Source organism: Sminthopsis crassicaudata, chromosome 4, assembly GCF_048593235.1.
Source record: "Sminthopsis crassicaudata isolate SCR6 chromosome 4, ASM4859323v1, whole genome shotgun sequence".
Classification (NCBI taxonomy): domain Eukaryota; kingdom Metazoa; phylum Chordata; class Mammalia; order Dasyuromorphia; family Dasyuridae; genus Sminthopsis; species Sminthopsis crassicaudata.
In genome coordinates this window covers 227,731,211-227,756,296 of record NC_133620.1, presented here as the reverse complement: position 1 = coordinate 227,756,296, position 25,086 = coordinate 227,731,211, and the positions used below count along the sequence as shown (strand labels likewise).

Below are 25,086 nucleotides of genomic sequence, written 5' to 3'. Positions count from 1 at the left end.
GTTACTTGTACTCAACTGAACCCTAAGTGCACCAAGGCAAAATTCCATCTTCTCATAATTAATTCAGTTCTCCACTCTCCATAGTAGCTTCTGTGAACCTTTTTGTTTCTGTTTAGGCCTCTTGTGGCACCCTACCTTCTTAGACAAGACCTTATGCCAGGTCTTACGGAAGGAACTGAGGCCATCTGCTGGGTACCAACTTTCCTCCTTTCTTTTTTAAATCATATCTTTATTCTGGTCTCGGATGAATTGGTGGCCCTTTTCTGTAGCAAAGCCAGTCCCTTCTCTGGATGCAGTTTGCTTCTCTAGCAGATTGTTCTCTCTGCCTCTGTCTCTATCTCTGTCTCTCTTCTCTCTACTTCTCTCCCTCTCTCTCTTTTCCCCCTCTCCCTCCTTCCTCCTATATGTGTTAGTATTTTCCTTGCTTCTTAAAAATCTTAAATCTTATTAATCCTTAAAAAAACCCTCAAAAGCCCTCTCTTGAGCCTATAGTCTTATCATATCTTTCTTCTTCATGACTAGACTCTTTATAAAAGCTATTAGATACTTCTGATTCTTTTGCTGTCTGGATTTTGACTCCATCATTCAACTGAAACTGCCCTCTCCAAAAGTCTAATTAATTAAATGATTCATTATTATATTGATTATGTAAAACAATAATTTAATTAATCAATCTTAGTATTAATTATAATTTTATGTTTTATGTTAAACTTTATTTTATATAATGATATTAATTTCCTAGTGTAATGGCCTTTTATCAGTTGCTGATCCTTTTTGACTTATACTATTTGTACTATAGATCCTAGATTCTTAAACACATTTAAATTGTGTTTTGTGACACTATATGGAGTCTCACAGCTTAAAGTGGGGGTTGTAAAATTATGATTTATCAGTAAATATTTGATATGCATATCAATTTTATATACTTATATATTTAGGGTCATGTAAAAATTTCTTGGGCAAAAAGGCATCACAAGTAGAAAAAAAGGATAAGAAGTTCTGATAAAGATCATCTCTTTTTGGATACTCTTTTTAGTTTGTATGACTATTTTCCTTCCTTTTCTCCCATCTCCTTTTCCTCCTCAATAGTTTTTGCTGCTTCTTCATCCAGGTCATATTTAATAACTTGGGTGTGTCCTCTTTTACTCTTTATTTTCTTGCTTGATATTCTCAATAACTGTCTTTGATTCAGTTATCTCTATATTGATTGTTTCTGATCTGTTTCCAGCCCTGCTCTCTCTTCTGAGCACCAGTCCTGTATTATCAACTGTTTTTTGTACATCCTGAATTGGCTGTCCCATAGATCTCCCAACTTTACATGTTAAAAATAGAACTTAATTTTTATCCATTTTCTTCCCTCTTCGTAACTTCCCAGGCTTCTGTGTTAACTGCCGAAGGCTTGAAATCTCATTCTTGACTTCTCGTTCATTTCACTTATCCAGCCTGGTGTCAGATCTTGTAGTTTTTCTGTTCAGAACATTTCTTGGATGTGTTCCTTTATCTAGACACACAAAACCATCACAGTGCTGCAAACACTCATCACCTCTTGCCCAAAGAATAGCAATAGTCTTTTGCTTGGTTTCCATGCCTCAAAGCTCTTTCCACTCCAATTAACCCTCCTTTTTTATAACAAGCTAATTTTTCTAAAGTTTAAATTAAGTCTGACCATATTAACCATTGACCCCTTCTTCTAATTACTCTTCCTGAGCTCCGGTGGATCCTTATTACATTTAGGGTCATATTATAAACTACTCTTTTAAATATTTAAAGTCCTTTACAACTTAACTTGTCCCTTTCCTACCTTTCAGACCTCTTATACTAACTCTCCTTTACAAATTTTCCATACCAGTATCACTTACTTATTTGTTCCTCAAACATGACTTCTTCCATTTCTCATTTGTCTTTGCACTAGCTTTTCCCCACTGCTGAAATGTTCTGCTGCCTTCCATTCCTGCTGCCTTTAGTTTCTCTAAACTTAATACTCAGTTCAAATACCATCTATTTCAGGGGACTTTTTCTGGTGACCTAGATACTAATTCTCTCATATATATCTTGTATTTACTTAGTTGTTTAAATGTTGTCACCATTACTAGAATTTAATTTCCTTGAAGGCAAGGACTTTGTTTTTTGCTTTCTTTGTATCCCCAAGCTTAGTACAGTGCCTGTTACTTAATAAATACCTAATTAGTGCTTACTGACTTAACTGGATAAGAATTCCCCATACTGAAGACATCACAGTATAAGTATAACACACCTATTTATATGAGGTATCCCACAAATATTAGTATAGCTTATTCAAACTTAAACTGCACTAAAAACTTTGGAGATATCCTATATAATTTTTATGCATCAGGTTGTTTGTAAGTTAACACTTTGGCATTGACTGGTATTTTTATGCCAGCTTGACTGTATCTTGATCATAGTTGCTTTTGCAAGAAGGTTGTATAATAAAAGAATCAGAAATCTTGGACATAGAAGGAATTTACTTTTAAAAGCTAGATCTTTTATAAAGTCACTTTAAAAGTATTTATTAAATGCTTACTATTTGATGTCAAAGAAATATTAGAAGGTGGAATTTTTTGCATTTAATTTCCAAACGATGAGGGGATTTTTAATTCTTAGTAATAATATACAGAAAGATCCTCAGGGAGAGAAAAAGGACAACTACATACTTTTGTGGATTTGGGATTATATGACTCATTGTTGTTTTACTCATTCTTCTGGACTGAGGTGAAAAAAACCATTACAGTTCTCCATAATAGGGGAATTCATTTATGAGCTTCCGTTCTACCCTGAATTTAGCTCAGTTGAGGAGAGGAAGGTCAATTTGTCAGTCATGTGCAAAGAATAATTATTTTCTTGTAAGTGATAAATTTGAGTTTAGATGTAAGTTTGAGTTGGCTTTGGGTCCAAGTCACTGAGTTCAGAGAAAAATTACATTAAAGGATTTTTGGTATAATCAGTCAATATGAATATCAGTGGATATGGTTTCTGGGCAGGTGTTTGAGCATTCAGTAGAGAATTGGACAAAGGGACAAATAGGGAAATTAAATTTACAATCAAGAAAAAGCTTCTGCTGAGGCAAAGAAGCTGATCTTTCTGCTCAGATTTGTCCAATTAACTAGCACCACATGCCTGTTAACAGCTTTTAGCTGTCAGTGCCCTATTACTTCAAAAGTTCCCTTTGATGGATTCTTCTTCACCTTGTTGAAATATTTGAGAGTTTGAAAATATTCTGTTAGCTGCTGGTGTTCAAAAAACTTCGTGAAACTTCTTATGCTTATTCAATATTCATTAGACTCTTACTCTTTGTGGTTTTCCTATTTCCTTCATGTTCATAGGATTATAGATTTAGAGCTAGAAAGGGATCATAAAGGTCATCTTATCCAATAAACTAATCCTACTGATAAAGAAACTGAAGCCCCCCCTAAAGGGCTGATTGGCTTGCCTAAGATCACCCGAAAGCAGCAAAGCCAAGATTGGAACTAGGGTCTTGACTTCATCTGAAGCTTTTTTCATTACTGCACAAGTAGTAATATTCCAAATGCTGTATTGGTATTCACAACTTGTGAGATAGGCTTTTGTTTGTAAGGGGTACTGACAAGAATTACACAAGAGGAAAAGTGGTTTTGTTGTGATATTGCTGCTTCCTGTTCCTCTTTTAAAATAATTTTTAAAAGAAAAAAATCAAATAAGTGAATTTGTAACAATAACATATAACAGTGAAGATTAATTAAAAATGGGTCAATAAAAGTCACAGTTCAACATCACTAAGAGGTAAGACTTTTAGCTAAAAGCTGTTCTCTTTGGATTTGTATCTTAGACATTATACAATCGTCCATCTGTGGAGAAGAGAAACCTGTGATTAATTCTCTCTTCCCTTCCTTTACCATATGTTAAACTAAGTGAAAGCAATGATAACTCACTTTTTAAGAGGGTGTTCCAAAGGTCTTAATTCATTTAGAACTTTAATAGTTTAAAGCTGAACTAAGAGTTATGAAACACTCTTTAAGATTTACAAAGTGCCATACTCACTGAAATCCTGAGCCAGGTAATACATGATAGCTAGGTGGTATAGTAGACAGAATGTTGATTTTGAAGTCAGGAAAACCCAAGTTTAGATCCTGACTTTTATACTTTTTAGCTGTGTGACCTCAGGCAAGTCACTTACCTATGTCATTGTAAAGGAGGAAATAATAGCACCTGTTTCACAAGAGTTGTGTGTGAAGTTCTTTGCAAATCTCAGAAATATTTGTATGTTTGCTATTATATTATTCCCATTTTAGAGATGAGCAAACTGAGACTGAGACTCATTTTCACATAGTAAGTCTTGATATTGAAGTTCAAACCTGATTCAGTCTTGAAATTTCTACTGTAACGTACACAAACAGAATGATAATGGATTTTTAAAATAAACTCAATAGTTGCTTGTAGAATACTTGGAATATAGTAAACACTAAAATGAATATATGAGATTGAATTAAAATGAAGCATGTCTTCCATAGATCTCTACTAAACAGTATTTTGTTACTTTACTTACTATTAATTGTATTTTAAAATACTAGTAAAGCTGCATTTATTTTGAAAACATTCTATAATTCAGACATTATGATAAGTTAATTTGATTCCCTTATTCCCTCTTTCATAGTTAATTCAGAGTTAGTGCAATTTCAATGTACATTTTATTTGAGTCTAGAGGTTAAAATTCTTTAAAATATTATGTAATTCTTTTGCTGAACACAAGATGGCAAAATGGTCACATTATTTGCAATGTGGACAGTGAATTAACTATAATATATCATTTAAAAAGCTTTAAAACATTTTGCTCTTATCTTTATATCAGATAAAGGACACATATAGTCCTTTGAAATGTATCTCACATAGACATATGGTTCTGTTTTAATGGTGCTGATCAATTCATTCGGATTGTTTAATTTTTGGCAAAATTTACTTAGCCTTGAGTTGAGCATTCTAATAAGGGAAGACAACACCCAAAAGGTAGTTAGAAAGGAATGAGGGAGACAAAGTAGGTGCAATAGGGGAAGATAGAAAAGTAAGGGATAAGATGACTAGTCATGTTAAAGCATGACTGACCTATGAACTCTCATGTTTCTCTTACTGTCATTTCAGTTGCATTTTCTGACACTGAAGTGGCACAGTGGATTGAAAACTGGGCCTGGAAACAGGAAGAATTAAGTTCAGATCCAGCCTTAGACACTTACTAGTTCTATGACCCTAGATAAGTTCTTAACCCCTGTTCATCTCAATTTTCTTAACTGTAAAATAAGAATAATTATAGCATGTTCCTCCCAAAGTTGTGTAATGAGATTACATTTGTAAAGCACCTAGCATAGTGCTTGGTATGTAGTATACCCTTTAATTGTTTATTTCCTTCCATTCTCCTTGCTTGTTTTATATAACATTATGTTTCTTAATGGAACAGTTGGAACTGTTGTTTATATTTAGTCTCTTAACAATGTAGCTTCTTAGCCTGAACAAGTGAATAATAATCAAGCAGCAAAGCCAAGCACATACTTTATACTAACTTCTTCTTTAAAATCTTAGGATACGAAAAAACAAAACAGCCTTACCTTCACGGGAGTTTACCTTCTATTAAGGAAAATAGCATATACAATAATAAGGAAATTCATAATTACAAAACAAATACAAGACAATGATTGAGGAAAGAATTAGCAGCTGGGATGGGAATTGGGAAAGACTTAGGTGGAAAGTAGCATTTGAATTGAACTTTTGAGGGATACTAAGAGTTGGATTTGAGAAGAAAGTATATTTTAGATCTGGAGAGCCATCTAACCTGTTCAAAGACACAAGAATCAGAGGTGGAATATCACATTTGAGGAATGGAGATCAGTTTGGCTTGACTAACTAGAACATGAAAAACAGTAATATGTAATATGCCTACAGAAATAACTTGTGAAGAGCCAGGAGCAGTAAAGAAAACTAAAATAGAAAGAACAATTGGACTAAATCCAGTATACAGGAAAGAGGTCCATGTTGAAGATAGCATGGAACAATCAAAAAGGATCAAAATTGTGATTAACCCAAAAGGCTGTGGGAAGATTCATTACATATTTTGAGTGACAAATCATGTCCAAATCATGAAACTCCAAGCCTTCCCTCATAATCAAGTAAAACAATTTTAACAAAATTAACCATATAACAATCATCACATTTGACAATGTATACAATGCTGTACATCAACATAGGTTAGGTTTAATTAGGAGACTCAGAGTTCCCCCTTCTCATCCTAAAGAGGAGAGAAAGAAAGATTTTTTTTTTTTAAACTTTGTCCCAGGGCCAAGTTTCTTTGTTATGATTACATGGCAGTGAGTTAGTTTATTTCTCTTTGAGGAGAAATAAACAGTTTGAATATAGATAATCAAATTCAATGAAATTTTCCTGGAAAGGAAGAGGTAGTGGTATGAGGTAAACTTCTTGCTTAATGCTGGTGATGTGCTGAAGGACTTTGTTCTTCCTCTCTGAGAGAAGGGTTTCACACTGTTTTGGGAAATAACTCATTTTCCCCATTGCACTATTAGTATATCTTGTAATACCAATGAAATCAATAATTTAATTATATTTATTAATTAATACAAATTAAGCATCTATTTTGTGCCTAGGCATCTTGTTAGTCTCAGAATACAAGTACAAAGAATCAATCACTTCTCACAAGGAGCTTGCTTCTGATGAGGAAGAAAAAGAATACATAAATACTTATATACAACATAAAGAAAATTGATCTGAAGACCTGAGACAGGAAAACCAATTAGGAAGATAGTGCAATAATCTAGGCAAGAGATTTTGAAGACCTGAAGTATAAAGTGTCTGGGTAGAAAAAAATGGATGGATTTAAGAGATGTTTTGGAGGTAGAAACTGAAGTTTAGCTACTGATTGAATATATACATTAAAGGAGAGTAAGAAATCAAAGGTAATGTCAAGGTTACATAGGAAAAGAGAAATTTGGAAGATGATAGGATTTGGAGAGAAAACTAATGAGATAAGTTTTGGCCATATTGAGTTAATATCCAATTTGAAATATCCAATAGAAATTGGTGATATGATGCTACATTTCACAGGAGATACTAGGACTGGACCTATAGATAAGAGTCATCATTAACTTCACAGCTTCCACAATTTTAGCTGTGAAATTAGTGAGAGTGTAGAGAGAGAAGGAAAGAAGACTGAGGACAGAACCTTGTAGCTGCAGTACTGTCATAAACTTAAGGAAGAGAGTTTAGTTCTTATTACTATCCTTAGCAAGATGGCAAAAGATGAAGAGTGAGTAGTAATGTACTATATTGCTCATTGTTCATTTCTCTTTCAAATGTCTTTCAAATATTGGAATCAATATACTTATTAAAAAACTAGAAGTAGACATTTTTCATCAAATATCCTCTTAAATTTATTAAGATGATAAATTCTGTATTTTCAAAATACCTTATCTTATTATCTTTTAAAGCAGTTGATTTATGATATTATTTCTTTTTGTTTAATGCAGGACTTGTTTATAATGTTAGTCCATATATGGAATATCACCCAGGTGGAGAGGATGAACTGATGAGAGCAGCAGGCTCAGATGGCACAGACCTTTTTGATCAGGTAAGATACTAAAAGTAATGGAATATTGTGATTGAAGAGGACTCTTAAATTTGGAGTCAGTGAGGCTGAATACATAGTAGAAAATTTAAAAGTATTTTTGAGAGAAATAGAATTCTGTCTGAATACCTCAAAAAATAATTAAAATACTCTTTTGTAAACTATTTTGACTAGTCCATATAGAGAGCAAAGAATAACCCTGGGAGAGGTGTATGCATTGAAAAACAAATCAGGCTATTTTAAGGTCTTGAGGTCAGTTAATATCAGTATGATGAAATGGCTTTTTGAAACTTAATGATTCCCTATCTTCCCTTCTACTATTAAATTCTGTGGTCCAGTTTTTGGAAGAAAACACATTTTTTATGGAAAGTTGCTTTTCTTACCTTAACTTTTGTGGTAGTAGTGATTAATCTTTGTTACAGTGCTTTCTTAATAGCTGAAAAGAGATAGCTGAATTGATTTTTAAAGGATTTTGCATTTTTTTTTTGTTTTGTTTTGTTTTTGTTTTTAGTTTATCTACTTTTCCTCCATTATTTTCTTTTGCTATTATAATTAGGATTTATATTTTGCTTGTTTCTTTGGGGCCAGTCAACCAAATATATCCTGGCTTTATGTAATTAACCTAATTACTGTTTGGTAGTGGTTGATCTTTAGTGACATTTTGTTGACTTTGACCATTTTTAGAAAAACATTTAAATTTAGAGAGAGAAATCTTTATAATTACTTTGGGGATAGAATTTTCTGGTTTTACCCCTTTTTGTTTTTTAGTTTGTTATATATTTGGATAACTGAGATTATTTTTCATTTAAAAATTTCATTACAGCTAGAGGATGTTGTTTATTGACTGGCTGGCAGGACCCCTTTTGATCTCCGACAAATCCTGGGTCCGGGAATTATTAATATCCTTCTTAGACTGAAGAGAAACCACAGCTGCACATTAATCTTGATTCCATTCTCTTGAGAAAAACTCTTATGGACTTATTAGGAATGTTTCCAGGTGACATTTGACTTGTTGATAGCTAGGGAGGCAACCAAGTAAGAGGTTTGGGGAAACATTGCTGAGAATTTGAAGGATTTGTATGGATAGCTTACTTTGTTTCTTTGAGCCTCTTACTGTACACTTTTAAGACATGGCTCCTGAAGTCAGGAGGATCTCAGTTCAAATCTGGCCTCAGACACTTAACACTTCCTATCTGTGTAATCCTGGATAAGTCACTTAACCCCAATTGCCTCAGCAAAAAAAAGAAAAGGAAAAAAAAAGAGGACATATTGCTCATATTTTCTACAGATAGAGTGTTATAGAATAATCCAGAAATGCTAAAGCACAACAAAATAGTCTTATACCCTAACACTATAAGATGTTTGTATCTTTGAACCCTACTAGATTGAGGAAGCTCAATCTAGTTGTTTTGCAATTGCTATTATAATAATGTAATCACTACAATTCAAATCATATCTTCCTTTGCCAGGCTACTGTTTTCTACTTGACTAAAAGGCTATTAAGGTTTAAATTATTCATCAATTTCATTCATCATCATCATCATCATACTTTTCTATATTCTTATACCTGTATGAAGCTCTTTGCTTCTTTAAATCACTTCAGAACTTTAGGGTAATGTATAAGTAACTCTTTGGATTTTACAGTTTGATAGTACTCAGTTTATAAAATTAGTAATCAAAACATAGGTTGACATGTAACCATCTTTAAGAGAACTAAAGGCCAGTCCTTAGGATGAAAACAAACAAAGATAAAAGCAAAACTCATCACAGAGATCACCTTAATTGCTAATTATATAGTCCAGAACAGATAATCTTGAGTAAACAGTTGTTGTAATATTGGGTCATTTATTTAAGTGTTAAAGATGAGTAATTGCTTTGTTGTTGTTATCTATGTTGTAGATTTCAAATCTGCGTGTTAGTTTTTTAATTCTTTCTAATTTTAACACTACCTTAGTATTCTTAGCTCTTAAACCTCTAATTTTTTCATCTTTATGAACTTTTAATTTTATCTCATCAAAAATTATGCCCAGTTTTATCATCATGATGGTTAAAGTAGATAATTGCACGTCACACATACATGTGCTGATTAGAATTTTCTTGGAGATAGTCTTTGAGAAAACTAGAAAAAAGGTATTTTGTTAAGTTTCATAGATCTCCATTTCATCTTTAGTGAAAGGAAGCCTTTAATTGATTAATCAATTCTATTAAAGTTTTACTTTAATCCTAGGAAATAGTTTTCTTATATTTTGTTTTGGTAACGAAATCTATATCCACATCAAATTTGTTTCCTGTTCTGGAATGTATAGATTCATTTATGGAGAACTGTAAAGTGGTTGGACTTGATCTTTAAAAAAATATATATATATAATTCAGAAGGCTAAATTTATATGCTTGGCTGTTATAAAATTTTAAGTATGCATAAAATATTATTTTCAGTGCTATTCTAGAAAAATATTATTCGCAAATAAAAATCTTTTGTCTTTTTACTCATCTTTTGTTCCCCTCCATTCATTCTCTTTAATAGAATTAGTGTTTAAATTATTTGGTGGAAATTCTTAGTTGCTTGGCTATATTAGACAGTACTCTCACTTAAAATGGATTCTTATGTTTTATTTGTATTGATTCTTTCCCTCTTCAGGTACATCGTTGGGTCAATTATGAATCTATGCTGAAGGAATGTCTTGTCGGAAGAATGGCTGTCAAGCCTGTTGTTGTTGCTAAAGGTATGTGGTGTTAAATATTCGTTGAAGTTTTGGAATTGAAGTGCCCTACAAAAAAAAATCTTTATTTTTATTTTCACTTTTACTACCAAAGTAACAGTGATATCTTTTTTTTTTTTTTTTTTTACTTTTACTAACTTAGGGTGAAAAATACTTGAATGTTTCTCTTAAGCCATTTTGTATTTTTATATTTTGACCACTTCTAGAGGGAAAGCTCATTGTTGAGATTTTTGATATTAGTCTAGATAGAAAGAAGATTTATTTTACTTTTGTAGTAATTACATTATTTTTAGTGTTTGCTTGTCATATTTACATCCAACAAATGCCTTCTGTTTGTAGAGCATTGTGCTAGCTGCAAGTAGAAATGGAGTTTAAATGAGACAAAAATATAGTAATTCTAAAATTTCACTATTCTATTAGCAAAACAGTATTGTGTTGTTATAATTGCCTTTATGTTTCTTAAAGGAGAAATAATTTATTTTTCCTAATATGGGAATAGTGGTGTCTTTCTTAAGTATCCATTTGGAAGTTATATCAAAAAGTTTTCTTCTTTCTGTCTCTATTTGGTACATAGACAGAAAACTCTTGAACATTCCCTCTCCAGCAACTTCACAAAACCATTTGATTCTCTTTCTCACTATGTCAGGGATGGACAAGGGTAGGAAAAGCTGATTTTAAAACGGTGGCATGGCTCCCCCACCTTCCATAAACCTTAATTCCACTTAGTTGAATGCATAGAGATAGAGAAAGGAATGTTTATTTTTATGATACTTTTTTCTTTTTGAAATAAGACTATATAAAATGATTTTTAATGAATTATAAAAAGCCCTTGACCTTGCTTGGTTCTTTTATGGAATGGAGGTAGGAGGCTCATTTGTTTTCTTAACTATTATTCCTCATAATGGCTACTTCATTAAATTCTTTGCTTGAATATAAGTATTGATTCTAAATATTTGTATAAAATATGTTCTATAATAAATCTGACTTGATGAATAAAACAAGAAAAGCTTGTTTCTGTTCATTGACTGCTCCGAGTTCCAACTCTTAAAGAGGAGGCATGGCAGACTAAACAATCATTCTTGTTTAAGATCTTGACCTGTGTCTTTACCCAGCTTAGCACCCATTCTTGGAATAATCACTTGGGCTTTCATTTCCTAGAATTCAGTGCTGCTTCTAGAACTTGGCTCAAGCACTGACTTCTTTAGGAGGTCTTTTAAGGGCTGTCCTCTAAAGTTACTTTGTTACCTATTTTGTATATATTTATGTATGAACATGAGGGTAGGAAATGTCTTTTGCTCCTTTTTTGGAACCTGCAGCATTTAGCGGAGCGCCTAATACCTAGTAGATGCTTAATTAATTTTGATTGATTGATTGGTCTTCCTTATTAGAATGTAAACTCTTTGAAGGTAAGGACTATTTTCACTTTTTATTTGTATCCCCACTGTTTAGCATTATATCTGGCATGATGATTAATTGAAACCTCTAGGATGCACCAGGTACAGAAATAATCCAGAAAAATTTTAGAAAATTAATAAAAGATTCATTACCAGGAGTACTTTTCTTTAAAAAAAAAAAAAAAAAAAAAAAAGTTCTGTCATTTGGATATTCAGCAACTTTTGCTAGTCACATAAATACATAAATGTGCAGCTAAAAACAAGAAATCATGCTTTTTTTTTCTCCAAAAGCTAATTGCATTAAAATGACTTTTCAGTTCATATGACCTTTTTAGATAGAAACAGAATGCTTTGCATGAGAAATATACTCTATAGATATTGACTATATTCTATACTGAAAATAGATTTCTCTAGTTGTTAGTTGATGTTAAATAATCGTGAATGATCACAACTGCAATAGCAAAGACATATAAGCCAAGCTAGAGGAGAGTAACTAAGCTGATATAGCAGTAATCATACAATCAAGTGAATTTCACTTGAAATTACTAAATTTTTATCCACTGGTTGATAATAAAGATTGCTTTTTTTTTTTTTTTTTTTTTTGAAACATCTTTTTTAAAGATCATGATGCTTTTCCTGAAATAATTTTTAATTAACTTTTTGTGTCTAAACTTGTAAGAGCTTTTGTTTTGTTAATGTTAAATATATGTATGCACACACACACACACACACACACACACACAAGTTGTTTTACAATAAATTGTCTCTGCCCTTTTCCACCGAGTTCCTTAAACAGTTAAGATCATGGGAACCTTAAATTCATAAATGACCAAGACATGCTTGTTGCTCTCCTACTCATCATGATCGTTTTTTGATCCTCCTTCTGATTTCACTACTCCCTTTAGTCTTCCATGATTGAACATCTTGCTGCCCTTTTTGATTTTCTTCTTCCTTGTCTCAAATATACATTTAGTTTTGAAGAACTGTTGGCTTTTGCTAAATAAGATTTCTCATAACTGTCATGTTTTGTTTTTTTAATCCTAGTGTATCCTAGTATAAATTCCCTCCTCCCAATAATGATTTAGTAAAGTCTTTCTTCAGTTAAGTTGGATACTCTTAAATTACATAGAAAGTACCAATCTGTATTTGTTGTACTCATCCAGTAGTTTCTTTTCCAATGAAATCACATATCCAGTTCCCATTCCTAACTTACCTATAGCAGTTGCTCTCTCTCTCTCTCAAAGAGAAGGAGGGAGAGCTTTGTTTTTTGTAGTTCCCAATGGTGAATTGATGAGAATTGGTTGAGATTTGTACTAGATCCAGCCATTCTGGAGAATGATTTGAAACTATGCTCAAAAAGTTATCAAACTGTGCATACCCTTTGATCCAGCGGTGTTACTACTGGGCTTATATCCCAAAAAGATCTTAAAGAAGAGAAAGGGACCTGTATGTGCAAGAATGTTTGTGGCAGCCCTCTTTGTAGTGGCCAGAAACTGGAAATTGAGTGGATGCCCATCAATTGGAGAATGGCTGAATAAATTGTGGTATGTGAATATTATGGAATATTATTGTTCTGTAAGAAATGACCAGCAGGATGATTTCAGAAAGGCCTGGAGAGACTTACATAAACCGATGCTGAGTGAAATGAGCAGGACCAGGTGATCATTATATACTTCAACAACAATACTATAAGATGATCAATTCTGATGGATGTGGCCATCTTCAACAATGAGATGAATCAAATCAGTTCCAATAGAGCAGTAATGCTCTGAACCAGTTACACCAAGCGAAAGAACTCTGGGAGATGACTGTGAACCACTATATAGAATTCCCAATACCCCTATTTTTGTCCACCTGCATTTTTGATTTCCTTCACAGGCTAATTGTACATTCTTTCAAAGTCCGATTCTTTTTGTATAGCAAAATAACTGTTTGGACATGTATACATATATTGTATTTAATTTATACTTTAAAATATTTAACATGTATTGGTCAACCTGCCATCTGAGGGAGTGGGGTGGAGGGAAGGAGGGGAAAAAATGGAACAAAAGGCCTGGCAATTGTCAGTGCTGTAAAATTACCCATGCATATATCTTTTAAATAAAAAAAAAAATAGAATTGTACTAGATGTACAGTGACAGACAGGTTGTAATCTGCCTCAGTGAGGAAACACTGACAATGTGAAGGTTGCAAATCCATTAATTTATGATGAATCCTTGAACAAATACCTCACTTTCCCTGGCTTTCCATTTCCTCATCTGTAAAATGACTGAGTTGGCTAAGATTATCAATGTGTTTTCCATGTATAAATTATGAGCCTGTGACCTCACCGCCCATGGAGTCTATAGAGCACAGTGCCTCATATCCTATACTAAATAAAGGCCCAACTCTTTTGCCTAACATTTAAGATCTTTTACAATTTGAACTCTTAATTGCTTTTCATACTGATCTCATGTTATTCCCTTCTGTTTACTTTCTAATCCAACAGAACTGGGTCATATGCCCTTCATTCTGTGGCTCACTACCTGTCCTTTCTTCCTAGAAATCTTTTACTGTAGCAGTCTTCCCCCTTTTTATTATTTTCTGGTGATTGGAGCCCAGTTTCCTTCTTAGTAATGTCCTTTTCACTTTTTTTAAATACCCAATATAGCATTTCACTTGTTTCTTATGTACTTATTATATATTATTAAATATTCTTGTTATTTGTATGTGTGCCATCTACTCTTCCCTTTCCTCTCCCCCTCCCCCAACTATACTGTAAAGAGCAGGGAACATGGCTTATTTAAACTTTCTATTTCACTAAGCATTTTGCAGAGTACTTTGTGCAAAGGAGTTATTTAATAAATATTGAATTAAGATAATGCATTTGATTAGTGAATCAGTCTGTTCTTTTGAACTTGAATCAATAATAATAGTTCGCATTTATATAATGCTTGAAACTAATCATGATTTATAGTCAGTAGCATGATTTATATTCAATATTAAGCAGTGGCAAATCACTAATTTATACTTTGCTAACTTAAAAGGTGATAATTGTGGATAGACTCACATTAAAGTTTTATCTGTAATTAGGGTTATATTTTACCTAGAATTAGAACTATTGTCAATAGGTAACATATTGGAAAGAGTGCTGATCTTGGAATAAGGAGGAACTAATTTGGAATTCTGCCTCATCTCTTTAAATAGCTATGTGAATCTGAGCAAGGCAAACTCCTTCTGTCTTAGTTTTTTCATCTTTAAAATATAGATAGTAGCATCTACACAACAGGGCTCTTTTGACAATCAAATGAGATAGCAGATGTAAAGAGCTTTGTAAACCTTAAAAGCCATGTAAATATTATCTATTATCTATTATTATTATTATTATTATTATTATTTTAGCTGGAAGTGGTTTAAGTCCCCTTGATTTTATTAAGACCTATATAATTGTCATTACATGATATTTAGGAGCAATTTCCAATTATAGAATATTATAATGGGGCACAATTTGCTTTTATAAAATTTTATTTAATAGCTCTTCATATTAGGATTATGTTTATAACATATGCCAATATCATTATATTATTAGTCTTTAGTTGAAGTTAAGGAGTGTCTTGAATTCAGAGAAGGAATCAAAGTAGCCCTTCATTAATACTTTTGAATTACTTTAGATCAAGTTGATCATCCTGTTAACATTTCATTTTTTTGGTTTGTTTTATTTGATGAATTTTGTTTTTTACATTATACACCTTTATATATAGATTACTCTCACTTCATGAGAAATCTCTTTTAACAAAGTAAAAAATGGAGAACTAAAAATATGGTAACTTCATCTGGAAGTATATGAAACATTCCGTATTACCTAGCTCTCTTTAAAAAAACAACTAAAAACCACCAAATTAAGAGAAATGTATTTTATCTTCCTTCTAGCCACGCAATGAAAAATTTTTTCTTCTAATATAATCAAGCAAAAGCAATTTCCCATGTATATATTAATATGTATATGTACATAGGAATGTCCTATTCTGCATTTGAAATTCATTCTCTCTCTCTGCTATAGAAAGCGTGTTTTACCAGTTCTCTGAAATCATATAGAGTTGTAATATTGATCATACTTCTTACAGCTTTAAAAGTTCAGGGATTGTTTTTTCTTTTTACTGTGTTAATATTTTTAAATCGTTCCCCTGGTTCTGCTCATTTCATTCTTCATCAATTTATAAAGGTCCTCAAAATTAATTCAATTTTTATACTTAAGTTAAAATAGAAATTGTTCTGTCAGTTCATATAAATCCTTCTATGGTCTTTTCAAAATGATGTATTTCTCATTTCTTATAACATAGTAGGATTTTATCACATTTAAACTCTATAGCTTATTCAGCTGTAACCTAATTATTCCAGTTAATTATTAGGTAGAATGAATTTCTTTTGCTACCTGACAAGTTAATTCTTATAAATTTGTTTTGATTCAGATTTGGTTTTAAAGAATTTTTGGTTTAAAGCAATTTGTTTGACACATTCTCTTAATTTCCAATTTTTTTTCTTGTCATAAAGAAAGCTTTTATAAATATTTTTAGAATTTTTTCCTATTTCTATATATGCTGCCAAAGTAAGCACATCTTTTCCTATTTCTTTGATCTCTTTTGGTATGGCTATGCACTCTTTAATAACTTTTTTATATGTGGTGATGAATTACATTTTAGAATTTTGTACACATTCACAGATCCACTAGCAGTATTTCTGTTTTCTCATAACCTCCCCAGATTATATTATTTTCCTTTTTAGTTTTCTTTGCTACTGATAAGGTATGAGGTGTAATTTCAGAATTGCTTTAATTTGCCTTACCCCATTATGAATTTGGAGCATTTTCTAATATGGATATGTTAGGTTTCAATGGACAGTTTGGATATTTAAGAAACACAGAATGTGTGGTGTCTTGGACAGTGTGCTGAATTTGAAGTCAGGGCATATAGGCACAAAATTTAGCTTTGCTCTTTAGTATCATTGTGACATTGGACTAGTCACTTGAGGTTTTCCCACATGCAAATGAGAGGATTAACTAGATGACCTTTCTAGTCCTTTTTAAAAAAATCTTTTATTCTATAAGCCTGCTTTGAAAGAACAACTAAGTTCTTAGATCAATGCTAATTATTGGATACAATGAATTTCTTTTGTGAGCTGACTTATTTGATTCTTATAAATTTGTTTTGATTCAGATTTGCTTTTAAAGCATGTCCATTCCTTTCCTGGTCTACAATTTATTATTATTATTATTATTATTATTATTATTTTTTTTTTTTTTTTGCTGAGGCAATGTGGCTGAATGACTTGCCTTAGTCACTTAAGGTCACATACAATACTACCTAGGAAGTGTTAAGTATCTGAATTCAAATTTGAGCTCAGATTCTCCTGACTTCAGGGTTGGTACTCTATCCAACCTAGCTGCCACCTAGCTGCCCCTTGTTCTCCTGTATTGACATTTGCTCATTTTTGCATAATATAGGATCCATTAAAAATGTATTTTTCTTTTGCATTTTCTTATAGAGAATCATGAGAAGAAACTTTTAAATGGTAAGTCTTCACAAAGAAGATTATGCAAAATGTTATTTCTGTGGACTCCGTTTGAACCAAGTTTGTCTTGATATTTTAGTCATTTAAAAATTAATACCATCCCGTATGCATTTTTCAAAAATAGGAATCCTAGAACTTTAGATTGATAAATGATAAAAACTGTGATCCATATAAAAAACCCTTTTATAATACCACCAGCAGCTTGTTCTTATTTGAATTAATACCATTAACTCACTAGTATTTCACAGTGTTTACTTACTTTCTCCTCACTTATGCTGAACTATATATTTTAATAGTATGTTTTATAATGATGTGGTTTTTTTTTTCGATTTGAAGATAAGCTTCTTTTCTAAGAGCAAAATAGAAGCTAAGTAATATTACCTTCTCTTTCTTATCCTTCAACTTTGAACCATCTTCCCTGTACTAGACATATCTTTTCTATATTCACTTTATTTTTCTTGCTCAGACCTTATTGTCTTTGACAAAAGTAGAGGTTTTAGGAACCATAAAAACAGAAACACTCCTAAGATACATTAAAAGTTGTTGAAATTCTGACATGGTGGACCTTTTTTTTTTGCTTGTCATTTTAGAAATAATTGGTTTTAATTTTTGTGGTTCACATATAAATAAATACTTTCAGGTTATATTAGTGTGGTTACTCCCTTCACCAATTCAGATCATACAGATCTTCTATACCTTTGAGAAATTGTCTTCATAAGCTTCTATACCAGAAGAAAAACATCAATTTGCCAGTATCCTGGTGTTCCAGCCTTTCCACATTCAGCTAGCCTGAGCTGAAGTCACATACAAACATTCATCTCTGGCCTGTGCTGAAAACGTGATAGAAAATGCCAGAGATTATGTATCACTGACCTAACTTTTAGGAACTCAAGAGTTATTGTGCCATATTATGTACATTTAAATTTTACATTCTTTACTAGGGTCTTCAGCTTTGAAAATTTATTCTGTATAATTTCACATATTTTAATTTTGCTTTTGTAGAATAATAACTTGTTGGTGAAATGTTAATTTCTTTAAAAAAGTTTTTTTTTTTTTTTTACCAGGCATACTTTTTAAAAGCCAAGTACCAGATTTACCTGCCAAAGAAATTTCTCCAAGGTATGTATTGCTATTTTATTTTGAGTGAAATAAATATGAGTTTATTTAGTACAAAATACATGTGATGGGTTGAAAATTTCTTCATATTTTCAATATAAAAATTTTATAATTTGTCAAATATAGAAATGCATTGAAGTGTATCTTACCTACTGTTATTTCATACAGTAAATATATACAATAAGTCCTCGTTTATTTTATGTTGTGGGAGGATGGAGATATTCCAATATTCCAAATAAATATGTGAATATTTCAAATAAAAATTTTCCTTTTAAGTGATGAAACTTTTTTTTAATTCTTTGATAGAAATCTTTCTAAGGTGTGTTGCATACTTCTGTCTTATAATTATTAAATAGTATGTTGAGCAAATTTTAGTCTTTTTCATAATTTTGAATCCACTCAAAAGTATAGCTATCTTCTTGGTGACATCTCTTCATGGTCATTTAATTTTTGTTTCACCATTTGATGAAAATGAATTCACAATATAAATCAGATCTGATTATTAGAAATTTTTCACTTAAATTGACTGAAATGTTCTTTTTGATCCTGGGGCTAAGAACATGTACTTAATTCCCTTTCTATATGTCCCTCATTTATTTAGTTGAAGACTACTTTTATAAAGACCTGTTACCTGAATAATTAAACTTTTTATTTTTTACGTTAGATTCCCTGTTTCTTTCAACTAACTCTAGAAATGTTATATTTAAGAGTTTTCTTGCCATTTTAGTGTTCCATTGGGCCATTAATATTGCTATTGCACCCCTGACTCCCAGGGTGTTCCCAGAATTCTACTGACATGTCCTCATCAGGGCACAGTACTGTGGAACAATCATCTGTCTTCTGCTAATATAGTTTAAGTGTCCTTTATTTGGTATTATTGTCATTTCACATGTTATACTGGTAACTCATTTTTAATTTTCCATGCTGTACTTACACAATTTATTTTTTTGAGCCCAAGTCCAGGTCTTAATTTTATTCATATTAAATTGTATTTTACTAGAAGAGTTGGTTGAATCTAGCCTGTCAGTTTTTTTATATATATAATGATTCTGTTATTTAGTATGTTAGCTCATTTTTTTCTGCTTCATATCCTTTATCAATTTGATAAGTCTTCTACATAGGGCCAAAGACCGTGCCCTTTGTCACTCTACTAGAAATTTCCTCTAAGATCACATCATTCTGTTAATCAGCACTTTTTGGGCCCAGTTGGTCATTCAGCCAATTAGAGATCCATCTAATAATTTTATTACCTAGCTATATCTTTTTACTTTGCACAAGAATATCACAAGCAAGTTTTGTCAAATGCCTTGCCAAAAACTGTATGTTATGTGTTTACCTTATGGGCAAATACATTTATCTTTTTCAGCCCTAGTTCCTGTATTACTAAAGTAGCAATATAATATTTGCACTATCCACCTCAAAAAGTTTTTGTGAAAATAGTACCTTTTAAAACATAAAATAAATGTGAGCCAGTGGTAGTGATGGTTTGTTTTATCATTAAGATTTTCCAAACAAATTTTATTGTTTTGGATAGATTAGGGGAAGGCTGTGAATGAGTCTTCCTTCTCTTCCAGTCCCCTCAGATCTCTGAGATTTCACTGATATAGGGAATTACCAGTGAGAAATTTCTTCTACCTGTGTAGATTAGCAGTGTTATACCACTTAGGTCTTAGAGGGTTGCTTTTGGGACTTAGAGATTAAGTGATTTGCCCAGAAGCACATAGGTAATTGTTGTTTGTCCTTTGTTCTCGAAGAAGACCATGATATCAGGGGTGATGCCATGACATGTTAGTGAAAGGGAATTGGATTTAAGTGAGGAGGCTGTGCAAGGTCACCTACCTTATTACTCTCCCCTCTAGAGTACCTTGCCTTTGGAACTTATGTAACAAAAAATATATAATGCAAGGGGAAAAAGGTTGGGAGGAGAGGAGAATAGAATGTATCTTTAGTGAAAGACTATTCTAAATATTCCTGTTAATGAGACCAGAGTTGCATGGAAATATTGAATTTCAAACATAAAAAAAGAATCAGATGAACAATGAAAAGAAACTAAATAAGTATAAACTGTATAAATTCTGCCAACTGATAAATAACATGACTTATACCCAAGTCTCAAGGAAAGCATATATTTTGGCTTCTTGGCAGAAAATGCACACAATAAATGCTATCATCTAGTTTTGTGTCTTATTCCACTATAAGAACAGTATAATCCCCAAAAGTACCATCAACTTTTGAACAATTAAATATGGTTCCAAGAGATAGTTATATTTCCCTCAAAGAGCAGTATTGAGCACCTATTCAACCCCCCAAAAAACAAGTAGTATGTATTGGAGAAAGAACTTGAACCAAAATCTTTCTGATTTGAAGATGCTCTGTCTGCCTTGCCACTTTCTTCCCACTGGTATAGTTATTCTGTCAGGAAAAAAAAAAAAAAAAAAAAAAAAAGAGACAGAGAGATGAGATTAGTCTTGCATGACTTCATTTTAAAAAAGTATTTCATTTTGATGCCTTTTGTCATTGCATCATAATCATTTCAGTCCCTTGTATCCCCATTGAACCCTTCTTTATGACAAAAAAAAAAAGTCAAAACTATCCTATATGTTGACCATATGTCACAGAGCATATAATATTTTGTTTTAGAAGTCCCTCAAAATCACTGTACAGGGAGAAGTTATATTTTATTATCTTTTCTAGTACTTTCATTTGTTTTTCAGTTATTCAGAACTTAACTTCCTTTTAGTGATCTATTCATTTTCATTGTATAGCTTATTTTATTTTGCTTTTTGGGTTCTTATTTTACTCTGCATCGGTTCTTACAAACCTTCCCATGTTTCCCTAAATTCCTCATATTAATTTTTTCTTACTATGCAGCTATTTTTCAGTCATTTCCAAATTATCAGATAACTGGTTTTTTGTTTTGTTTTGTTTTTAGCTCTTTACTACTACTGCATGTTGCTATGAATATTTTGTTACATGTTGGCCTTTTTTTTTTTTTTTTTTTTTTTTTAAGTTTTTGACCTCCATAGGGATTATATGACCAGAGTTTGTATCATTAAATTTTTGTGATCCAATGCTGTCTCAGTGATTATATTGTTTAGTTTTCTAAGTGCTCACAAAACATTTTATTTATAAAATATTATAGATTTTATTCAGGAATTGAAAGGAAGCTTTATTTTATTATTTAAAAAAAACATCTGTCTTCCCTCCTTGAAAATTGGGATATTATTTTCCTGTCTTCTAGGCTCTAACACCTTTACTTCTCTATGATTCTTTAAAAACCATCAATTAAGCAACCACATCCATAAGTTCTTTTAACTTCCCAGAATATAATTTTTCTGAGCCTAATTACTGAAAGTTATTGAAAGTACTTAGATGTTCTCTTAGTATTTTCTAATAAACCCTTAGTTTTAATTTCCTCTTAACTTTTGTATCTCATTTTGATAGTCATTAACTTGATAAAGAAAATAGAAAGAAAATAGAAGTTTGAAAAAGGTCTATTTTGTCTCCTTAATTATTTGCCATTTTATTCATCCAAAGTGGTCTGCTTTCTTGATCTTTCTCTTATCCTAGACTAGCAATAAAGCACTGTTTTTGCTTCCCTTAGCATTAAGCACAAATTTAAGATTTTTTTAGATTTTAACAGCCTAGACATATTACAGATCTATATCACTCTTTTACATTCATTCTCTGTTTTATTATCCCTAGTTCAGTTTCTTGTATGGTCATTTGATTAGATTTTTACTTAACCACTTTGTATTTAATGCTTTCTTTTCTTCCTTATCATATTAATTTATTTTTTGGTCATCAGAGCTGATTTGCCTTGTAAAAAGGGATAGGCTATTAAAGCCTACTATCCTTACTTTTCAGCTCTTTAAATTCAACTTTTGCCAAAGTCGAGGACACATGCCAGAATATACATCATGTTCTCTTAACCTGTTAAGAACTCTGAGGTATCTGGCACAAGATCATCACATAGTACATAATTAACACATTTTTTCTTGAATTGTATATCGAAGCTTTGAAGGTAGTGACATGATTTTCTCCCAAACTTCTCTATATTTCTGTTTCTAATCTGTTTTAAAGCTATTGTCAACTCTAGGAAGATTAGATAGAGTCTCTTAAGCTAATAACTTTAATTTAGATGCAATTCTAAGACATTTTGCTCTAGTGTAGGACTGGAAAATCTAGAAGGGACTCCATATCTCCATTGTGGCATAAAAAGCATTTGCTTTGTAGAAAGGTTTTCTTGACAGGAAAATGTCTTTTTGCTTATTGCTAGTCATGTGGTATTTAGGATAAATGAGAATGATAGAAAACTGGGCTATCAGATAAGTAATTTTTCTTTTTTAGTACTCTTGAATATTTAATTAAATGACAGTATTAAAGACAATAGATGGTTTCATCATTAATTTAAGTACCCTTCCAGGTTTTATTTTGCTTTGAAGCTTGAAGGTTTTCTTTGTTTCTGGTCTCCCTACCCCCCTCAGTAGTACAACTAGTTTTATATTGAAAATGTGGGAAGTGATTTTTATCTTTTATGAGTTGAAGTGTTTCCCTTACAACTTTGGGAGCATGGACAGATTTTTCTCTTCATGGGAAGTGTGACAGGTAACTAAAAGCAAGTACTGCAGTAATAGTGGGAAGAGTTCTAGATTTAAAATCTGCAATGACTTGAGTTCAAATCCTACATATGACAAGTATTTCCTGTGGGATTATGGACAAATCACATAGCTCCTCTGAAACAATAATAATATCTGTATTACCAGATCAAATATAACATACCTTGCAAACCTTAAAGGTGCTTTATAAATGTCAGCCAATATTGGGAAAGGAGTTAAACTGAAATATTTCTGATATTGTTAAGGATTCTTTGTTAATTTTCCCATTTATGACAAATAAGTTTCTCTTAGATCCAAGAATAATCAAAAAATTAATGCTTCATTTGTTTATTGAATGTTATGGACCAGTGACTATTGCTAAACACTTGGGAGGTAGATACCCAGGCTCTCCAGGCAAGAATACATTTATGAAATTAGATTACAAAGTAACAGAAGTATTCAGGGTAACATATGTACTAGAATTTAAAAATCCAAATTAGTATTGTTCTTCAGTGTTGTCACTCTAGATTACATTGTTGCTGTCATTACGCCAGGATTTTGGACTCTTTTAGAATCGTCTACTGAGTCAGTTTATAAATCACAGAAAAAAATTTCAGTCTGCTCATATATTGTTTGTGCTTTTACCAAAAATAGTATTACTTAATTTGATTACCTACTCTCCTGCTTATATTTGGCAATGAATGTCTTTTGGCTATCTGTTTTCAGAGAATGATGATATTGAAGATGCTAATTCCTTTTTTTTTTTTTTTTTTTTTGGTAGTATTTTAAAGTTTACAAAGAACTTAAAATTTTTTTTTAATGATTGAAGATATTCAAAAGATTATACCTGTTTTGCAGACAATTCCAGAAGAGTTCTTCTAAAAAAATATTTATTCCTTCCCAAGGCCTGGCAACAAATCATTTAAACATTTAAGAAAAACCATAATTCATATTTAAAAATACTACCAGAAATATTGACCATTTAAGGTAGTTGTTTCCTACCTTGACCAGTGAATAATTCACAGTTTCTATTCTGATCCCTTCTTCTTTCTCTTCTCTTTCTCTCGACTCTGTCTCTCTCTTTGTGTGTATATGTGTGTGTGTGTATGTATGTATGTGTGTATGTGTGTGTGTATGTATATGTGTGTGTGTATATATATATATACACACACACATATACATACACACACACACACATATATATATATATATATTTATACACACATTCTATATACAATACATGTAGGTACACACTCACATTCCCTTCTCCGTCTCTTGCTCTATATTATAGCAATTCCCTTTTTCTTTCTTTCTTTCTTTCTTTCTTTCTTTCTTTCTTTCTTTCTTTCTTTCTTTCTTTCTTTCTTTCTTTCTTTCTTTCTTTCTTTCTTTCTTTCTTTCTTTCTTTCTTTCTTTCTTTCTTTCTTTCTTTCTTTCTTTCTTTCTTTCTTTCTTTCTTTCTTTCTTTCTTTCTTTCTTTCTCTCTTTCTTCTCTCTTCTCTCTCTCTCTCTCTCTCTCTCTCTCTCTCTCTCTCTCTCTCTCTCTCTCTCTCTCTCTCTCTCTCTCTCTCTCTCTCTTTCTTTTCTGTATTACTTAGAGTACCATAAACATACAGGTATTAAGTAGAATAGCTCAATTTCAAATGGTAAATAGTTAATTTTTTTTTTTTTTTTTAGGTAAACATTTCTAAGGATCAGAAAAATAAATTTCACTATTTTAGCATTCATTTGATGTTTAAGTCAGTCATTTTCTCTGGGTCACAGGGATTCGGTTGTTATGAATTGATTATGAATTGATAATCCCTTACCAGATTTTTTGTTTATGGGTATTTGTTAATTATCATTTTTTGAGATGGAATAGATCTTAGTAAGTCCCACATTTTATGAGAGTGTCAAAAATTTCTAATAGAGCTTAATTCAGATTGCCTAGACAGAAGTAGATTATTCAAATTTCTAAAATTTGTTCTTTGAGAAAAGATGTGGTTATCCAGTTAATAGTCTAAGACCTTATTTTAAAAAGTATAATTTAAATATATTATGTAATAAAGTAATGAGGCAGTTTTTGTGTGGAATATAAATTTTAAAGATGTATA

At 31.8% G+C, this 25,086-nt stretch overlaps 1 protein-coding gene across 1 annotated transcript in view; it reads left to right on the top strand.

Annotated features, from left to right (window-relative positions):
* CYB5R4 (cytochrome b5 reductase 4) overlaps positions 1-25,086 on the top strand; it is a 93,073-nt gene that overhangs the window by 14,112 nt on the left and 53,875 nt on the right. Inside the window, exons 3-6 of the mRNA XM_074310388.1 lie at positions 7,521-7,621; positions 10,257-10,341; positions 17,253-17,279; positions 18,344-18,398. Coding sequence (XP_074166489.1) covers positions 7,521-7,621; positions 10,257-10,341; positions 17,253-17,279; positions 18,344-18,398 — 268 coding nt within the window. The remainder of the gene's footprint in view (positions 1-7,520; positions 7,622-10,256; positions 10,342-17,252; positions 17,280-18,343; positions 18,399-25,086) is intronic.